Source organism: Oncorhynchus mykiss, chromosome 32 (genome assembly GCF_013265735.2).
Source record: "Oncorhynchus mykiss isolate Arlee chromosome 32, USDA_OmykA_1.1, whole genome shotgun sequence".
NCBI classification, from domain to species: Eukaryota; Metazoa; Chordata; class Actinopteri; order Salmoniformes; family Salmonidae; genus Oncorhynchus; species Oncorhynchus mykiss.
This window is the reverse complement of record NC_050572.1, coordinates 31,005,021-31,023,594: the sequence shown is the minus strand read 5'-3', so window position 1 is coordinate 31,023,594 and position 18,574 is coordinate 31,005,021. Positions and strand designations below refer to the sequence as shown.

Sequence of the window (18,574 nt, the reverse complement as noted above, 5' to 3'; positions counted from 1 at the left end):
TTTTCTTTACATAGTTGAATGTGCTGACAACAAAATCACACAAATTATCAATGGAAATCAAATTTATCAACTCATGGAGGTCTGGATTTGGAGTCACACTCAAAATTAAAGTGGAAACCACACTACAGGCGGATCCAACTTTGATGTAATGTCCTTAAAACAAGTCAAAATGAGGCTCAGTAGTGTGTGTGACCTCCACGTGCCTGTATGACCTCCCTATAATGCCTGGGCATGCTCCTGATGTGGAACTCCTGGACAGTCTGTGGTGCAACGTGGCGTTGGTGGATGGAGCGAGACATGATGTCCCAGATGTGCTCAATTGGATTCAGGTCTGGGGAACCGGCGGGCCAGTCCATAGCATCAATGCCTTCCTCTTGCAGGAACTGCTGACACACTCCAGCCACATGAGGTCTAGCATTGTCTTGCATTAGGAGGAACCCAGGGCCAACCGCACCAGCATATGGTCTCACAAGTGGTCCCTTTATTTTTTTTTGAGCTGTGTGTGTGTGTGTGTGTGTATATATAACTTTTCTAATTCATTTTTTTTACTTAACACTTATTTTTCTTAACTGCATTGTTGGTTAAGGGCTTCCGCGCATGTGACAAATAACATTTGATTTGACGTTTCTGCTGCTGAAAATGTAGGCCTAAGCCAATATTATTTTAGACCATTTACTAGCTACTCGAATCCAACATGGATAGCATATGGGAGATTTGAACCCACGACCTCTGTGGGGCTGACACCATGTTCCAACTATCTGAGCCGTATGATACTCCTTGATTCATATGAAGGTCCAGCTCTACCTGTATGTACTGTACTTTCTTTTGAATGGGAAGCCTAATGCCTGTCACTTTAATCTATTGCTTAACAGGTTCACCCGGGAGGTGTCTCAGCCACTTCGACAGCTCGGACGTCGGCAACACCACGACACTGTTGCTAAGCGATGACGGCGACACGCTTTTTGTGGGAGCGCGGAACGCAGTTCTCTCATTGGATGTCAGCCAGGAGGATGCCATTGTGATGAGGAGCAAGGTGCGGGGTTGACATTTACACCCGTGTTATTAACGTTGTATTATGAGCTCTATGAGACTTCATGAAGCTTTATAGACCCCATAAGCTTTAAAGCTCATGCATAAGACCGCCAGATTTTGTGGGAAAATACTTCAGCCTTACAGTTCATGCAGGCTATTTCGGATCAGCAGTTTTCTATTGGTAAATGGAGCTCGTCTATGCTGCAGAAAATGTCCCCCTCCAGTGGTTTAGTTCAGCGGTTGTTATGTGAAACACAAACACAGCTGGTTCAAGTCTGAACACTGACCTCTCTCCCTTCATCCTTCTCTCAGCTGGACTGGTCCCCCTCAGAGAAGGACCTGGACGAATGCTCCATGAAGGGCAAGAAAAAGGCAAGTTAACCCTGGCTCATACAATCCACCCATTTAGTGTTATTAATGCCACATGCGGACAGTGTTTCCCCCTAGATTTGATCTTGGACAGGCAATGAATATCGCAAGGTTTTTCAATAGCACTTAATTTGAACTTTAGAGCTTAAATAATAACTTAATACGTTAGAATTATAAATGACAAAGCAAGTAGGTGGGGCGATTATAAGGCTGGGCAAGCGGGTCGGTCTTAGGGAGGTTAAACATGACTCACCGGAGGCACTGCTGTCGCTGCATTCCACTACCATCTACCCCAGCAAGACTGTAATTCCCTAATGGAACTTTTTTTGCTATTTGATTGATTGGATAACTTACACCGGCTTCCTGGCCGTCAATGTGTTTGCAATACGAAAGGCGGAAGTTGATACAAGATGGTCTTAGCCAATAGGGATTAGCAGATTTATGGACCTGTAGGTAAAGTGTTCTTGTTAGCTCAGAAATCTGCGTTTTTCACAGAAGATGAAATGTCTTGCTGCATTTTGTAAACACAGATCTAAAATGCTTATTGTAATTTCTGTTCAGCGTCAGACTAACTTTGGGCTTCAGTTGCACTTCTCCACTTGGATCAGAATTCACAAACAGGCATTCGTTTAGCAGACAGCACTCTGACTGAAGTGTTGCTACTTTTGTCTGGTACTTTTCTATGTATTCTACTCTCCCCGGTAAAATGCCATATTAACTTCAAGCAAAACATTAGTAAATGTAAATGGCTACTTTGTTTTGATCTATTTTAGAAATATGATGGCCATGTGTAGTTTTAGCAAAAAATACCTTGCTTTTTCATTGTGAACGCATTTACTTGTGTAGCTGCTAGCCAAATAGCGTTGCACTTCTGTTGTCATCTGATGAAGCTATTTTCTGCCGAATGTATTGTACTAATGTATTTACTGTGAAGGAAAACTATAGTTGCACACCCCTGATCCCTCTATTGAAGACAAAAAAACTGTTGACATTCAAAATAAAACGCAGGTGAAATGCGTTAAAACGCAGTTTTTTTGGGATGGTCTGCGTTTTGAAAATGCAGATTTATGAACTCTCAACGCGACCCCTGACGTTGCGTCACATGCATTGGCCTTAGCTACATTTGACATATCTTCCTCTGACCGGTCAAACAAAGCCATTCTATACACATCCATAGTATAAATCAGATGAGAGATGACCATAATGGCCATGCATACAAAGAAAGACCAATTCCATTATATAATATAGACTTGATCCTCTTCAAAGGTTATGCGAGAGCTTATACACGAAGGTACCTTGCACAGCTTTATGCACAAAGGTAAATATGTGTCATAATTACCAACATGCCCCATATCCCATGATTAAGGATTGAGAAAGGAGCTGGGATAAGTTATATCTTACAGAGGGATAAAGAAATGATGCGAAGGAAGCTGGTCTGTGTGTGTGTGTGTGTGTGTGTGTGTGTGTTGGGGGAGAGTATGCGCAATTCTCGCAATAAAAACTTCCCAATTGATCTAATTCAAGTTAAAAACATGACGTTTCGGCCGCCAATGGCCTTCATCAAAATGACCGTTGTTGGGGCAGAAACAAGGAACTGCCATGGCTTATTGTAATGCAGGTCTTCCATGAAGTAAGCCTCCACATGTGGCTCCATTAAACTAAGTAATAGGATCAGGTTGACCAGTGCTAATGGTGCTTCCTCCCCCTTACCTGCTATCTTTAGGCAGACTAATCTAGAGGCGAAAGAAACGCACACCTATTTAGGCGAGTTCCTGGCTGGTGGAGTAGAACACCTTTTAAAAAATAAAGGAGAAGGGCCTCCTGGATGGCGCAGTGGTCTAGGGCACTACATCGCAGTGCTAGCTGTGCCACCAGAGACTCTGGGTTTGCGCCCAGGCTCTGTCGCAGCCGACCGCGACCGGGAAGTCCGTGGGGCGACGCACAATTGGCCTAGCGTCGTCCGGGTTAGGGAGGGTTTGGCCGGTAGGGAAATCCTTGTCTCATCGCGCACTAGCGACTCCTGTGGCAGGCCGGGTGCAGTGCACGCTAACCAGGTCGCCAGGTGCACGGTGTTTCCACCGACACATTGGTGCGGCTGGCTTCCAGGTTGGATGCGCGCTGTGTTAAGTAGCAGTGCGGCTTGGTTGGGTTGTGTTTCGGAGGACGCATAGCTTTCGACCTTGGTCTCTCCCGAGCCCGTACGGGAGTTGTAGCGATGAGACAAGATAGTAACTACTAACAATTGGATACCACGAAATTGGGGAGAAAAGGGGGTAAAATTTGTAAAAAATAAAGGAGAGCTGCACACGCTAGGAGCTCAGATGCAAAAATATTTCTGTCCAACGTTTCAACAGATGAGCGGTCTTCTTCAGGGTTTAACGTCTCTACGTTATATTGGCATCGGACATGTCACCCACCCTAGGAGAGGGGGTGACCTCAACAATTTATTGTTGAAACGAGAGGCTGCTTGGATCTTTAATTTAGACCCTTGCTCCCTTCGTTCTCAACAGACTTTGATCTGAAGACATTATTGTGATTTTTCTATTTGCTATTGTAAATGTTTGTAGGCTTATTGTATCTATGATCGTACACTATCCATTTATGTTTTTTGTATGCTATATTAATGAGAATGATATCAGGCCACACCCGGCCATGATTAGACACCTGTGTGTCTTTTGACACTATATAAATGAGTCATCCCGCAGTGTTTGTCACTATACCCTGATAAAGACAGCTTGTCTGTCAAAACGTTGGACTTAAATATTTTTGCATCTGAGCTCCTAGAGTGTGTGGCTCTCCTTTATCTTTAGACAGACTGACACAAGCTTTGTTGCAGGGTCACCCAGTTCTGGTTCTGGATGTTCATTGTGTTTTGGAGGTTTATTTATTTGGCTTGGCTATCACCCACAGTTGAAGTCAGAAGTTTACATACAAATACGTTAACTCAGTTTTTCACAATTCCTGACATTTAATCCTAAGAAAACATTCATGACATTCTCAGTGGGTCAGAAGTTTACATACACTCAATTAGTATTTGGTAGCATTGCCTTTAAATTGTTTAATACACTTCAGTCAAACGTTTTGGGTAGCCTTCCACAAGCTTCCCACAATAAGTTGGGTGAATTTTGACCCATTCCTCCTGACAGAGCTGGTGTACATGAGTCAGGTTTGTAGGCCTCCTTGCTCGCACACGCCTTTTCAGATCTGCCCACAAATGTTCTATAGGATTAAGGTCAGGGCTTTATGATGGCCACTCCAATAACTTGACTTTGTTGTCCTTAAGCCATTTTGCCACAACTTTGGAAGTATGCCTTGGGTCATTGTCCATTTGGAAGACCCATTTGAGACCAAGCTTTTACTTCCTGACTGATGTCTTGATGTTACTTCAATATATCCACATAATTTTCCTCCCTTATGATGCCATCTATTTTGTGAAGTGCACCAGTCCCTCCTGCAGCAAAGCACCCCACCCAACATGATACTGCCACCCCTGTGCTTCACAGATGGGATGGTGTTCTTCAGCTTGCAAGCATCCCCCTTTTTCCTCCAAACATAACAATGGTCATTATGGCCAAACAGTCCTATTGTTGTTTCATCAGGCCAGAGGACATTTCTCCAAAAAGTACGATTTTTGCCCCCATGTGCAGTTGCAAACCATAGTCTTGCTTTTTATGGCGGTTTTGGAGCGGTGGCTCCTTCCTTGCTGAGCTGCCTTTCAGGTTATGTCGATATAGGACTCGTTTTACTGTGGATATAGATACTTTTGTACCTGTTTCCTCCATCTTCACAACGTCCTTTGCTGTTGTTCTGGGATTGATTTGCACTTTTCGCACCAAAGTACGTTCATCTCTAGGAGACAGAACGCGCCTCGTTCCTGAGCGGTATGACGGCTGCGTGGTCCCATGGTGTTTATACTTGAGTACTATTGTTTGTACAGATGAACGTGGTACCTTCAGGCGTTTGGAAATTGCTCCCAAGGATGAACCAGAGTTGTGGAGGTCTACATTTTTTTTCTAAGGTCTTGGCTGATTTCTTTTGATTTTTCCCATGATGTCAAGCAGAGGCACTGAGTTTGTAGGCCTTGAAATACATCCACAGGTACACCTCCAATTGACTCAAACAATGTCAATTAGCCCATCAGACGCTTCTAAAGCCATGATATCATTTTCGGGAATTTTCTAAGCTGTTTAAAGGCATGGTCAACTTAGTGTATGTAAACTTCTGAACCACTGAAATTGTGATACAGTAAATGATAAGTGAAATAATCGGCCTGTAAACAATTGTTGGAAAAATGACTTGTCATGCACAAAGTAGATGTCCAAACCGACTTGCCAAAACTATAATTTGTTAACAAGAAATTTGTGGAGTGGTTGAAAAACTAGTTTTAATGACCCCAACCTAACTGTATGTGAACATCCGACTTCAACTGTATCAAACTTGGCCAGTTTAAAGTTTAAATTCCACAAGTCCTAGAACAAGAGTATTGTGTAGACTGGAGTGACAGACAATAGCACACAGTGTACCTCAAGGACCAGGATTAGGAAACTGTTTTCCAACATGAACCTGTCTTTGTTTTCTCCATCTCTCCCCGCACTCACGTTTCTAGGAGCTGTACCTAGCTATTTGCACTATTTAAAAAAAGTTATCTGTCTCCATCTTGTCCCCCCTTCAGATGGACTGTCCCAACTTCATCCGGGTGCTGCAGTTCCTCAACTCCACGCACATGTACGCCTGTGGAACCTTCGCCTTTAGCCCACGCTGCGCTTACGTCGTAAGATTCTCTTTTCTCCTTCTCTGTGTTTCTTTTACTGCCGTGACATACATTTGTACAGTATATTGTAACCCACACCTACATTAGATTATTTTCTTAAAATAATTTTCTCATACTCAAATGAGAACAAGCTTTATCGTCACCAAATGTATGATGCAGTGTACTCAAGGGCAAATGGTGAGGAGGCCAAGAACTTAACAGGTTTTAGTATTCATCCCACACAGTCTTGCATTTATCACTGTCTCAAGCTTATTTCATTGGTTGTTTATCCCTATTTGTTCTCTCCTTCCGTCACTGCCTCCCTCACCATCTCTATTTTTGTTTTGGTCCATCTATCACTTCCTCTCTCCCACCCACTGAGTATCTTCTCCAACTCTCTCAAGAGGGTAATGGTGCTTGGTCATGGGCTGTACAGTAAACCCATATTAGATATTCAATGGCAACGACATTAGTGCTAAGCACATCACGGCTGTAGGTCATTTTTTGCTCAGAAACGTGCTTCACATGAAGTTGATAATTTCTTAATCCGGTTATGTGTGTGTGGTACTGAGCTCAACAACCAGCCCCAGCAATATTTTCATACTCTGCTGGCTCGCCCCCCTGAGTGTGATGCTCAGGGGCTGAGAGTGTGTGTGTGTGCATTTCTGTGTGATAATGTTTAAGAGGCTGGATCCTCGCGTGACCACCAGTCCAGCCTGTTAACTCGGGTCATGTTGATGCTGGCAGCTTTGCTCGACTACACTCGCATAGCCAATGCTAGCCAGGTCAGAACATCCCTCATATAATGATTCCCAAGACTGGGCTACACTTGTCTCTATCTAGATAAAGACAATTTGGTTGCTCCTTCATATACTTAGCTAGAATTAAGCATCCTTTAGTGTCAAAGAAGCACGTGTTTCTTTAGTAGTCATTTTGACATTTTAGCCAGGTTTTACATGAGAGGTTACGGTCTCTAGTAGCCTAACACTTGTAGGTTTTTAGCAGCTACACTGGCAGCTCAAGCCACTTGATCAATTATTTACCCTCATGAGCCGATGTTCAATTGGCAGAAAATAGGCTCCAAGCCTAATGTCACGCTTCAAAAGGACGCTTCGCTCATACGGCCATTGTAGCAGGATTAATTCACTGCGGGGGAGGGTGTTACTCATGGCAATATGCTCAGCAGAAAATGAAGTGTCCAGTGTAGCAGGTCTGTAACTATTATGGTCTTAGATAAAACTGCGCTAAACATGGATTAACGTAGGCTTCCTCATGAGTCATGACCTTTGGTGTGACCCTGCTCTGCTCTTTTCCTTACAGAACTCCGAGACGTTCTCCTTGGTGACGAGCCCCAGCGGAAAGCCAGAGGAAGGCAGAGGTCGCTGCCCCTACGACCCCTACCAACGTAACTCGGCCATCACCGTCGGTAAGAGATAACTCACAGGAAGTAGAGGGGGTAGCCAAACGAACAAGGAAATGTAATTTGACAAAGGGCAATGATGACGACATACACATTCTCCAGGAAGTGTTCCGTTGCGGTCGGAGCTCCAGTCAGTGTAATCACTCAACCCAATGGCTTTCAATGCACTGAACGGAACCAACGATATCATGCACACCATGGTATACTGGTGTCTACTCCTGAGATCTGAAAGGATTTGACAGGCCTGAGTTATATTGCAAAAAAAATTAACCCAACCAATGAGAACTCAATATGAAGCAATTAACATATTGCTTGAACCAATCCAATCCTTTCAGATCTACAGGAGTGCCTAGGGGGATAGGGATCCATGTGAACTTCTTTGTCTTTTCGATGTCATCATATTTGTCCCGTCTCATTGTAGGGTTAAGAGTAGTGTGCGTGAAGGTGGTGGAGATTGGCATGATAACGTGGTGCTGTTTTAATCTGTGATTGTGTGAGCGAGAGGAAGAGCAGACGCTGATAATCCTCTTGTCAATACATCCTTGGCCTGTTGTCTTTATCATTATGTGGGCAACATGTGACTGCTAGCAAGCGTTACAGGAGGGTGGGCAGCAGTTTTGCATATGTATCCTGATCAGGCCTATAAATCTGCCAATGGCCATAATTAACATTTTATGTTTTCAAAATTGTGATTTCACTTGCCGTTTTTAATTTTGACTGATTGTGAGAATCTGTCCCCAGCAGAATCTGTCTCCAACATTGCAAACATCTGGGCCTCCCTGGTGGCGCAGTGGTTAAGGGCTGCGCCACCAGAGACTCTGGGTTCGCGCCCAGGCTCTGTCACAGCCGGCCGTGACCGGGAGGTCCGTGGGGCAACTCACAATTGGCCTAGCGTCGTCCGGGTTAGGGAGGGTTTGGCTGGTAGGGAAATCCTTGTCTCATCGCGCACCAGCGACTCCTGTGGCGGGCCGGGCGCAGTGCGCGCTAACCAAGGTTGCCAGGTGCACGGTGTTTCTTCCGACACATTGGTGCGTCTGGCTTCCGGGTTGGATGCGCGCTGTGTTAAGAAGCAGTGCGGCTTGGTTGGGTTGTGTATCGGAGGACGCATGACTTTCAACCTTCGTCTCTCCCGAGCCCGTACGGGAGTTGTAGCGATGAGACAAGGTAGTAACTACTAAAACAATTGGATACCATGAAATTGGGGAGAAAAAAGGGGTAAAATATATATTTTTAAATTTAAAAAATAAAAAAAAACATATTGTATTCTTCGCAATAAATATCAAGTCTTGACAGAATCTGTCGTCACCTGTTAAGGCATTGTCTTGATGTGGAAGGCCATCTCAAGTACAGTACATAATGATTACATGCACTGACTGTACAACAATAATTTTTCTTTCCTCTTACCATGACCTTGTTGTCATCCAAAGCCAGTACAACTATCATTAATATAGGCATTGCACTCTGGAATTTGTCAGCGTTGGCTGTTATGTCATTCTCCTGTATGTTTACTCAGATTCACGTGTTTGAGGCACACAGAGGCTCGTACTGGATGACGCTCACTGTGTGTGTGTGTGTGTTTAGATGGAGAGCTGTACACTGGAACGGTAGCGGACTACATGGGAAACCGGCCGGTCATCTCCCGCCACCTCAGCGAGGGCGGCCATGTTGATCTGAAGCTGGACGACACTTTGGGCTGGCTGGAGGGTACGTGTCTGCAACAATCTACTCATGATGTATTACACACACCCCCAAGACTCTTACATCTATAGGATATTTAGCAATACGTGACAGAGGGAGAAATACCTACAAGTAACTTTTTCCACATAAATCACAACTTAAAGGAAATGTACATTTTGACTTCTGTATTTAAACGGGTATTTTAAAGCACTCAATGTTTTTAGGCAAGCGTTGAATGATAAGAAATTTGGTGTTGGTTAAGCCTCCTAAACAATACGTCTGGAATACTTTCCAATGATTCCTTCGTTAATAAATTTTCCTCACCAGCATTCAGTAACGCACTCATCTCAATTAGTCTAGCCAATTGTTCAATCTTTTTCTCCAGATCCCACTTTCATCAGCTCCAACTTCGTCCCCAGCGAAGAGAAGATCTATTTCTTCTTCAGCGAGGTGGGCCGGGAGTACGACTTCATTGACAAGTTCACTGTATCTCGCATCGCCCAAGTCTGCACGGTAAGACCCTAAGAGATGCATTATTGTGTGTTTGCAAATCATTGATTGTGTGGTTGTACGCCTGCGTGTGTGCTGATGCGTGTTAATGGTAATCCTCTCAACCATTTCCTGTCTGTCCCAGAGTGACGTCGGGGGCCAGCGTACCCTGCAACGACGCTGGACCACCTTCGCCAAAGCCCAGCTCCTGTGCCAGTCTGACAACGAGCTGCCCTACAACGTCATCCAGGACATCGTCACCCTCCCGCCACCTGAGGGCGCCCCTGTGGACGACACCCTCTTCTTCGGCATCTTCAGCTCTCAGTGGTCAGTAGTTTACACATTCTATACTCTATGAATGGGATGAAGTCATCTGTTGACAGTCTCCCGTAGGAATGGCAACTGTTTCTTGTTAGCAGGTATTAATGATATGTACAGGTCTGTCACCAGCTCTCAACCCAATTGAACACTTATGAGAACCAGTAGTGGTGTGTAGGTAAAATCACTGGTGAAGCCCAAAAAAATATTATAACCTATGTATTAGATTACAACCTATGTATTGTGATAATTGCGTTGTTTGCTCTATAACCTGTTAGTTCATATACCTTAAGTAAATTCAACCACATCTTCGTTTCATCACAAAACCGGAGAGCAACATCTGTTTGGTGGAGTCCACAAAGCATATTACATGTAACAAACAGTTACATGACCTACAGTATGGTCAATCAAGTTAATGTTTCTGACATTTTCAGACAGTACGGAGAGAATTAAATTAAACCACAAGGCCACATCCATGGCGATTTAGGATAGGGACAATTTTAGCTAGCTAGATAACCACTGGAGAACAACAACACAATGAGATGCAACAAATCAAGTTGTTTTTGTAAATGAGGTATGCTCTCAATGCAATTTGATAGGAGTGACGCCATATCCAAACTGGACCCCCCCCCCCTTTAAAAAATATATATATATTCAGCCTCTTGCAAATTGAAGGAAATTATGAAACTTAGAGAGACGAAATACATTATTTATTATTATTTTTTTCTTAATACTTTTTTGGGGGAAGCGTGGCTTCACTTGGCATTCATGAATGCACGCCACTGATGAGAACACTTTCTGGAGTGGCACCTGATAGCGTTTTCCTCCACCGTAAAAAAAACTCCACCAAATGATGTAATTTCTTGTGGAAGAATGGTGTCGCATCCCTCCAATAGAGTTCCAGAAACTTGTAGAATCTATGCCAATGTGCGTTGAAGATGTTCTGCCTCGTGGTGGCCCAACGCCCTATTAAGACACTTGTGTTGGTGTTTCCTTTATTTTGGCAGTTACCTGTACCTGGCTTGTTCAGTATTGAACTCCAAATTTGATTTGAATCCCTCCCTGAAAAACATTTGTAAAATAAGACCACTTTTTTTTTTTAAAGACTGGTTGGTATGTCGAGGGTTTTTGAAACGTGTGCATTTCAGAAGGGTGTTCAAGTTTTTACAAATTTAGCTGCTACCAGATTGTAGCACGGTTGTGACCGCAAGTGTCTTTGATGTTTGTGCTCTACTAGGTCGGTGAACTCAGGGCAGTCGGCAGTGTGTGCGTTCCGCCTTGGCGATATCAAAGCGGTTTTCGCAGGCAACTACAAGGTCCTGAATCGGGACACGCTTCGGTGGAGCATGCGGGTTCAGGAGAAGGTCGCCAACCCGGGAGAGGTAAGCTGTGTCCCCGTCTCGAATGACAGAGATCCCCAGAGGGTTAGCAGAAATAAATTGGCTTGTTAGCTAATTTGACCTTCTTCTAAGAAGTTGGATGAAAGGAAAATATACATAAGAAGTTAAAACAACTTCTCTAGACAAAACAATGCTGGGAGAATGCCTTGTTTATCCTTGCCTAGGTAAATGTTAGTTAAATTTCTGATTTGTCTTGGATGCCTTGACATATTGTGTTGTCTCTATGTTGTATTGAGGATTAAATCAGCCATGCCTTACATCAGTGGTATTTAAATGTAAAACATTTATCAGAATATAGATTATTGTATGGGAGTGCATTTCAGAAAGGTGTTCAAGTTTTTACAAATTTTGCTGCTACCCGAATGTAGTTATCTTAACCTTTTTTGAGATAGATCATTGGAAAGATAGAATTTTACTGAGTTAAAAAAAAAATGTATTTGGTTTCTTTTCATTTTGTTGAAGAGAGAAATTGTTGTAAAAATCTAAATTGACAGATTTTAAAGTTGTCATTAGATTGGGATGGGGGGAAATTGAGTCTCCAGAAATCCTGGTGGAAAAAATGGGGTCCCTGTTGAAAAAGTTTGAATACCACTGCCTTATATCATAAGCATGGCCTGGTTTGATGTTCAGTGAGAATAGACTTCCACACATTGGAATAATAAATGTGATATTGGAGTTAAGACTCTGGAGTCTTCTTTATGCAAATGTTTTCCTTTTCTTCAAACTCCTTAACATAATTGTTGTGGATGACTCCCATACCAGCCAATTGGCACACAGCTGGATGTATCTCAATAGCTGTGCCTGGCTCAATCCCATTTCTCTTCCTCGTCTCAGTGTGGCCTGCACAATGCCTCAGACAACACCCTTCGCTTTGTCAAAGAAAACTTCCTCGCAGACGACAGCGTACACCCTGTGGGGCGGAGCCTGACCATGGTGTCACCTGACCAGCGCTACAGCCATGTGGTCTCCCAGAGAGTACAGGCCGCCAACGGCAAGGACTTCACCGTTCTCTTCCTGCTCACAGGTACTGGACATGTATTTAACTCGGTGTGGCAGGCAATTGAACTGGAATCGGCCTAAATATGACTGTATTACTCAGTACATGTATGCATGTGCAGACCATTACTGTGTTAGTCATTTCTTTCAAATGCTTGCTTTCAGAATCGGGCTACCTCCACAAAGCAGTGTTGCTGGAGAAGGGTGCCCACATCATTGAGGAGATCCAGGTCTTCGAGCAGCCTCAGGCTGTGAAGAACCTCCTACTTTCCAAATCAAAGGTACCGTTCTAGTCATTAGGTATTCTCCATCTCAAGTTGAGTACTCATTCCACTTTACCCTTGCCTCGCTGTCACATAAAATTTTAATTCAGAACCGGCTGGCACTTAACTTTAGTGCTTCAACCGTGCATGATGCAAACTGTGAATCCCCCTGTCGCCAAAGCTCTCTGGAGGTTGTTTAGATGAACTGCCCCTGTCATCTCTTCCCTCAACCTTCCCCACAACCAAACATCTGGTCACCTCATGCGTGACGGCCTTGTCAGTTCCTTTTACAGCGAGGCAAGCAATTGCTCGCCCCTGAGGAACAGATCACATTAAAGTATAACACAGTGAACCACGCGACAGTGGAGTTTCACGCTAGTTCTTCGCGTGATGCATATGGTGGGGCAGGCAGGCCCTGGTGAGGGGTCAGTGTATGTGTGTGCATGCGTGCGTGCGCTGGGTTCATCTGCTCCCTAACCTCACCAGCATGCCCAGAGGTCTCAACCAATCACGTCACGTCTGCTGGTGACTGACAGATGGACATGGCCTGTGGAGTCCGTGTCACTTGCTGGCTTCATACCGTCTGTGAAGTGCGAGGTGGTTGGTTAGCACGGAATAGACACACAGTCAATTGCACATGCAGAAACTCTGTGAAACGTTTGTATTACCACTGCATATAATATTTCAAAGTTTATCTAACAGCCTTCACACTAATGAAATACCGATGACGAATACAAATTGTTGAATTTTTGGGACCGTTGAACTATTAAGTGTACACTGAACACCACAGTGTAGGCTAAAGTAACAGAAGCTGGTAAGGTTTTGCAGGACTGTGTCCGAGGCAGCATGACAGTAGAGAAGGCCATGGTTTTCACCCCAATAAGCCCCCTCTCTCGGACCTACTGCACGAGAGCGAGAGAGCGAGCAAGAGAAATAAGCTGGCAAGCTGTCTGTATGGGGGTGTGTATTTCACAACGCAGCTTTCCAGTGTGACAAATGTATTCAAGGTGTGCACAGTTTAGTTCCGGTTCAGTATGGCTGGCTGAACTCAAGTTATTTCGGACATCATGTCAAGTAAGGGTCACACCATGTCGCAGAGAATCTTTGTTCTCTGACTGAAGTAAAATATGGTCATTTAGCGGACACTTTTATCCAAAGCAACTATCAGTTGAAGGGGTTACATTCAGTACGTGACCCCTAACCCCATACCCACAACCCCAGTGTTGAGAGCGCCTTGGTTTAACCAAGATGGTCAAGATTAGTTTCAATTAATTATTCTCGTAATTACTACCCAATCATCAGTTTGTGCCATTGGTCATTAAGTGTATACTAATGCTAACATGCTTCTCGCCTTATCTCCCATGTACACTAATATTAGCGAATTAGCACTAATGCTATCCTTCACCCCCACAGGGTGTGTTGTTTGTGGGCTCATCAGAAGGCGTGGTGAGGGTCCCGTCCTCCAACTGCTCCTACTACTGGAGCTGTGCCGAGTGTGTGCTGTCCCGGGATCCCTTCTGTGGCTGGGACCCCTCCGTCAAAGTCTGCACCCACGCCACCAGCATCCTGGACAACGTGTGAGTGTCACACCCCATCATGTTACATTACAACCACTCCACCCAGCAGGCACAAAACCAATAAAATGGATTTATAGAATGTACCATGGCAAGTAGAATATGATACTTAGAGCTGGGTGTTTAAAAATGACATTTGGATAAAGGCTGTTGCATTTGATTTTGTGGAATTCATTTATTTCCTTCAGGGCTGTATTCCCTGTACAGATGAGACTATTCCTCAACTAAAAAGCACTTTTAAATTGATAATCTCCATTGAACATGCTTCTTAGTGCAGGAGAAGGCTTAAACTGGCCCATAATATTTAAGAATTAACAGAATAACATTTCATGGGTGTAGGTAGAGTAGATACTTTTATTGGATCATTTTTTAAAATATATGTATTTTAACATTATAGAGTTATAGAGCCCATTACACTCTCCCAGAAGTGTAGTTGGTGCTTAAAACCTGTGAATTCAAAAAAGAAAATAAGTGATGTGTCCAAGATGATGCATAAAGCTTACTTCATTTTTTAAAAAATATATAAAACATAATATTCACTGCATCAGGGATGGTCTACACAGAAGTTTCGGCTTTGCAGCCTTCAGTGTGTAGGTACAAATCTTTTCCATTCAAAAAAGATTTACACTGCATCACAGTGTTGCCGTGTCACTACAGCCTGGGGTTCGATCCCGGAGGATGCAAGACTCGACTTTCACCTCTCCCGAGCCCGTTGGGGAATTGCAGCGATGAGACAAGATCGTAATCCCAATCTAAAAAATAATACAATAATTAGTACCTACACAGTGAAGAAGGCTGCAATGCCAAAACGTCTGTGTACGCTACGCTATCCCTGATACAGTGAATTTTATATATATATATTTTAAGTACATTTTATGCATCATTATAGAGTTAACCAGAATGTAAACAGGAACTTTGCATGGACCGACGCACAGAATAAATCACACAAACTCACACGTAAATAAATACACCCACACACAAACTGACAGTGTTTATCTCGTCTTCTACAGAGGCCAGGATGTGGAAGGAGGGAATGTGCAGGAGGCGTGTGTTTCGCCCAGATCCAGATTTGGACTGCACAAAGGAAAAGCAGGTGAGAATCACACATCTTCATACTTTATCCTGTCAGACTAGTATAGCTAGATAGTATTCATAGGTTGCACCAACATAATGGTGCCCTAAAGTGGTGCTAAGCCCAGCCATTCTGGATGGAGGCTAACTACTATTTTGTCTAAATTACCTTGTAGTGCCTGAAAATATGTTGACATTTGCCAGCGTTATCATGTCGTCAAATGTACTTTAGTCAGATGGCAATGTTGTCATTGGCTAGCAAAGTGTGTCAAAAATAGCTAGCAATGCTAACATTAGCTAGGTAAAATCCGGTGGCCTCGATCCCCTCGATCTTAGCTAGCTAACTAGTGTTATACTGCATCTAAAGTCAATCTGGTGACGACAAAAGGTTTTCCTACTAATTATTTGCCTCCTTTTGAATGTCATAGTATTTCCAAGCCACCGTAATGCTCTTTAGATGAAATCTTAATCAGCGCTCATTGATGATGCATTGAGTAGAATGCTCAGTCGGGCATCAATCCAGAACGAACGTTCAGAACAATATTGTGACGAAACGTGCAACCTATGAAAACATAGATACACACTGCAGTGTGTGTGTGTGCTCAAGCCTTTGCTTGTGGGCTAGCCGCTAGCTTAGCCGCCAACTGCCATAACTAGCATCTGGCTCAGTCTAAGCTTGGGCCTCAGTCAGTGACTCCTGATTTCTGTTAGACTCCTTTCCCCTAGGCGAGCTGGTGTTTGTGTCCCTGAATGAGGTGGTGCGACTGCAGTGCCCAGAGGCCTCGAGCCTGGCCCACCGCCACTGGGAGCGACCCAACAGCCGCCTCTCCCCAGACCTCTACCTGCAGCTAGAGGATGGAAGCCTGCACTTCCTGGCCACGCCCGCCACCCTGGGCCACTACCTGTGTCTCTCCACAGAGAACGGCTTCCAGCAGAACCTGGCCATCTACCAGGTAAAGCAGAAGAGCAGCCCCACCCCTCAGGCCACTGCCATGACGACCACACGCCCCCAGAGCCCAGCGCTCCCCCCAACCACCCAGACTGGTTCAGGAGGATGGCTCACTCCGCACTTGACTGGGCCCAAGCAGACCAAGCCGGAGCCCACCGCGCCAGCAAGGGAGACTCCAGTCACCACGAGGCGAACCAGCAGGAACTTTACTTTCTGGGTGGAGCAGTCGGGGGAGACTGAGACTGAGGCGGAGTGGTGGGGAGGGGAGAAGCTGCTCCTGGGCCAAACCTACCTGAAGGAGTTGGTGGTGGTGTCTGTACTGCTAGCGTGCTGCGTTAGTATTCTGCTAACTATGACGCTGTATAGCGTGAGGCAGCGCTGCCGCAGCAGGACGGCGCCCCAGGCCAACGCCCCAGGGAGGGACTCGGAGAGGGGTGGCCCTCAGGAGCGGGAGGCCCTTCGGGGGGGTCAGTCGCCATGCAGCAATGGCATGCGGAATGGGCAGATGGCACACAACGGCCAAGCCAACGGGGTCGTGTGCAACGTCACGCCGAGGGGCTCCAATGGGCATCTTCCCAACACCCCTATCTGAGCATAGTCAACCACATCTCACCCTAACTATTGACATACCATATCCACTCTACCTAAGAACAATGTAGTCTTTACATGGTCACTCTTGAGCCATGGAGTTTTACATGAACACGGCTAACTGCAGCACTGTGTGTGGACTGTCATGACAGCGAGTAAGACTGTATGTATGGCCTGATGTGGTAACTTAACAAAAAGGACACCGTTTTCTTCTGGTACGATACAAGCCTGTGTGAATCAAAGTGCAGACTGATTAACATGACTCACTGCTCTTATATAATAATCTGTATTATACTGTGCTGTATGTACTTTGGAGACGAGGTTCCATTGACTAGACTGTTATGTGTATTTAATGAAAGAGCCAAGAAAGCCGATTTATCGAATGTACATGAACTGCATCACTACACTGCCACAACCACTGCTGCCACACTGCCACAAAAAAAAAGAAAAATGGCTCCCGACTAACTATTAACGAACATGTCCACTCAAATCACAGGCAGGATCACAAACAACAGCCTTTTTTGTTCTAACAGTATTTTTGTAGCATCAGGTCTACATTGCTAAACCACTGTCTTTGTATGTAGCGCCATTGTGAAAGTTAGCGGAGCACGTTGTATGGTACAATGTTCTATTGTTATTTATTTTGCTTGGGTTTTTTTTGTCGTTCTGTTGAATGTGCTGCCAATTTTACTATTTTTTCTCTTCCACCCAAAACGCACATTTTTTTAAAAATCCTGCGGTCTGAAGCCATGAGAGCATGATGTTGATTTGACACTGTAGGGCTTATCTCTTCCAGAACAAGATTATGCTGGTGTTTAGAGACCTTTTTTATTTTTTATAATTTATGTGTTGTCAGCATATCAACTGGACAGAAATCCTCAAATCACTTAGAAAACTGTGATATTGCCAAAATTGCATTTTGAATGAAAACATGTTTTTTTGCTAGACAGCTATTCAGAAACTGAAAGCAGATAATGAGAAAATTGGTTCATTTTAAGCTGCTTTAGATGACGATGAGAGAAACTAATAGTTATTAAACAAATATATGGTACTCCTCGTCTTCGGTACAGATCACAAACCACTTTTTTGTTTGTTAAATAAGTTGTCTTTATTTTTATACAATCGTATCTTACTGTTTCAATGTTGCAAATAAACTGTTCAATTTGTGCAAAAATATCTGTAATTTGTGTTGAATTAAGGCCTACTGTAGAAAATCACTGTTTACAGCATTTTAAAGCTTCACAGTAATATGTTATTAATGTAAGCTTAGTTGAGTAGGATTTAACAGAGAAAATGGCCACAGGCTAATCTCCAATATAATTTGGCCATTGTGCTGTGTTGTGAAACTGTTTTTCACAAAAATGTGATTCTCTGTCCCATAAATGTTCAGTCAAAAGACCAACAATTGGGCAAAAGATCAGAATCTGGCTTTCTGTGTAAACGCAGCCATAGTACCATATGCCACACAGAAGGGCTTGTTTGAGAAATACATTTAATGACTTGCTACAATGAACTGATAAGATGAATGGACTCAACATGATCAGATTGATTTTCATCAGTGTCTTGATGTAATATACTGAACTTCAAATCAAATTATTATTAGTCACATGTGCCGGTTACAACAAGTGTAGAACTTAGTGAAATGCTTACTTGCAAGCCCCTAACCAACAATGCAGTT

At 43.9% G+C, this 18,574-nt stretch overlaps 1 protein-coding gene across 6 annotated transcripts in view; it reads left to right on the top strand.

Annotated features, from left to right (window-relative positions):
- Positions 1–18,070, top strand: part of LOC110488263 (semaphorin-4A) — a 61,799-nt gene extending 43,729 nt beyond the window's left edge. For 5 of the 6 annotated variants that reach the window (XM_021560417.2, XM_021560419.2, XM_021560416.1 and 2 more), the window contains 13 exons: positions 873–1,033; positions 1,345–1,404; positions 6,074–6,172; positions 7,472–7,577; positions 9,153–9,275; positions 9,634–9,761; positions 9,883–10,064; positions 11,293–11,437; positions 12,290–12,479; positions 12,617–12,732; positions 14,128–14,291; positions 15,299–15,381; positions 16,071–18,070. In XM_021560417.2, coding sequence (XP_021416092.1) covers positions 873–1,033; positions 1,345–1,404; positions 6,074–6,172; positions 7,472–7,577; positions 9,153–9,275; positions 9,634–9,761; positions 9,883–10,064; positions 11,293–11,437; positions 12,290–12,479; positions 12,617–12,732; positions 14,128–14,291; positions 15,299–15,381; positions 16,071–16,900 — 2,387 coding nt within the window. In that variant the 3' untranslated portion in view covers positions 16,901–18,070. The remainder of the gene's footprint in view (positions 1–872; positions 1,034–1,344; positions 1,405–6,073; positions 6,173–7,471; positions 7,578–9,152; positions 9,276–9,633; positions 9,762–9,882; positions 10,065–11,292; positions 11,438–12,289; positions 12,480–12,616; positions 12,733–14,127; positions 14,292–15,298; positions 15,382–16,070) is intronic. The other variant, XM_021560420.1, reaches the window with a different exon arrangement.
- Positions 18,071–18,574: the final 504 nt, after the last annotated feature.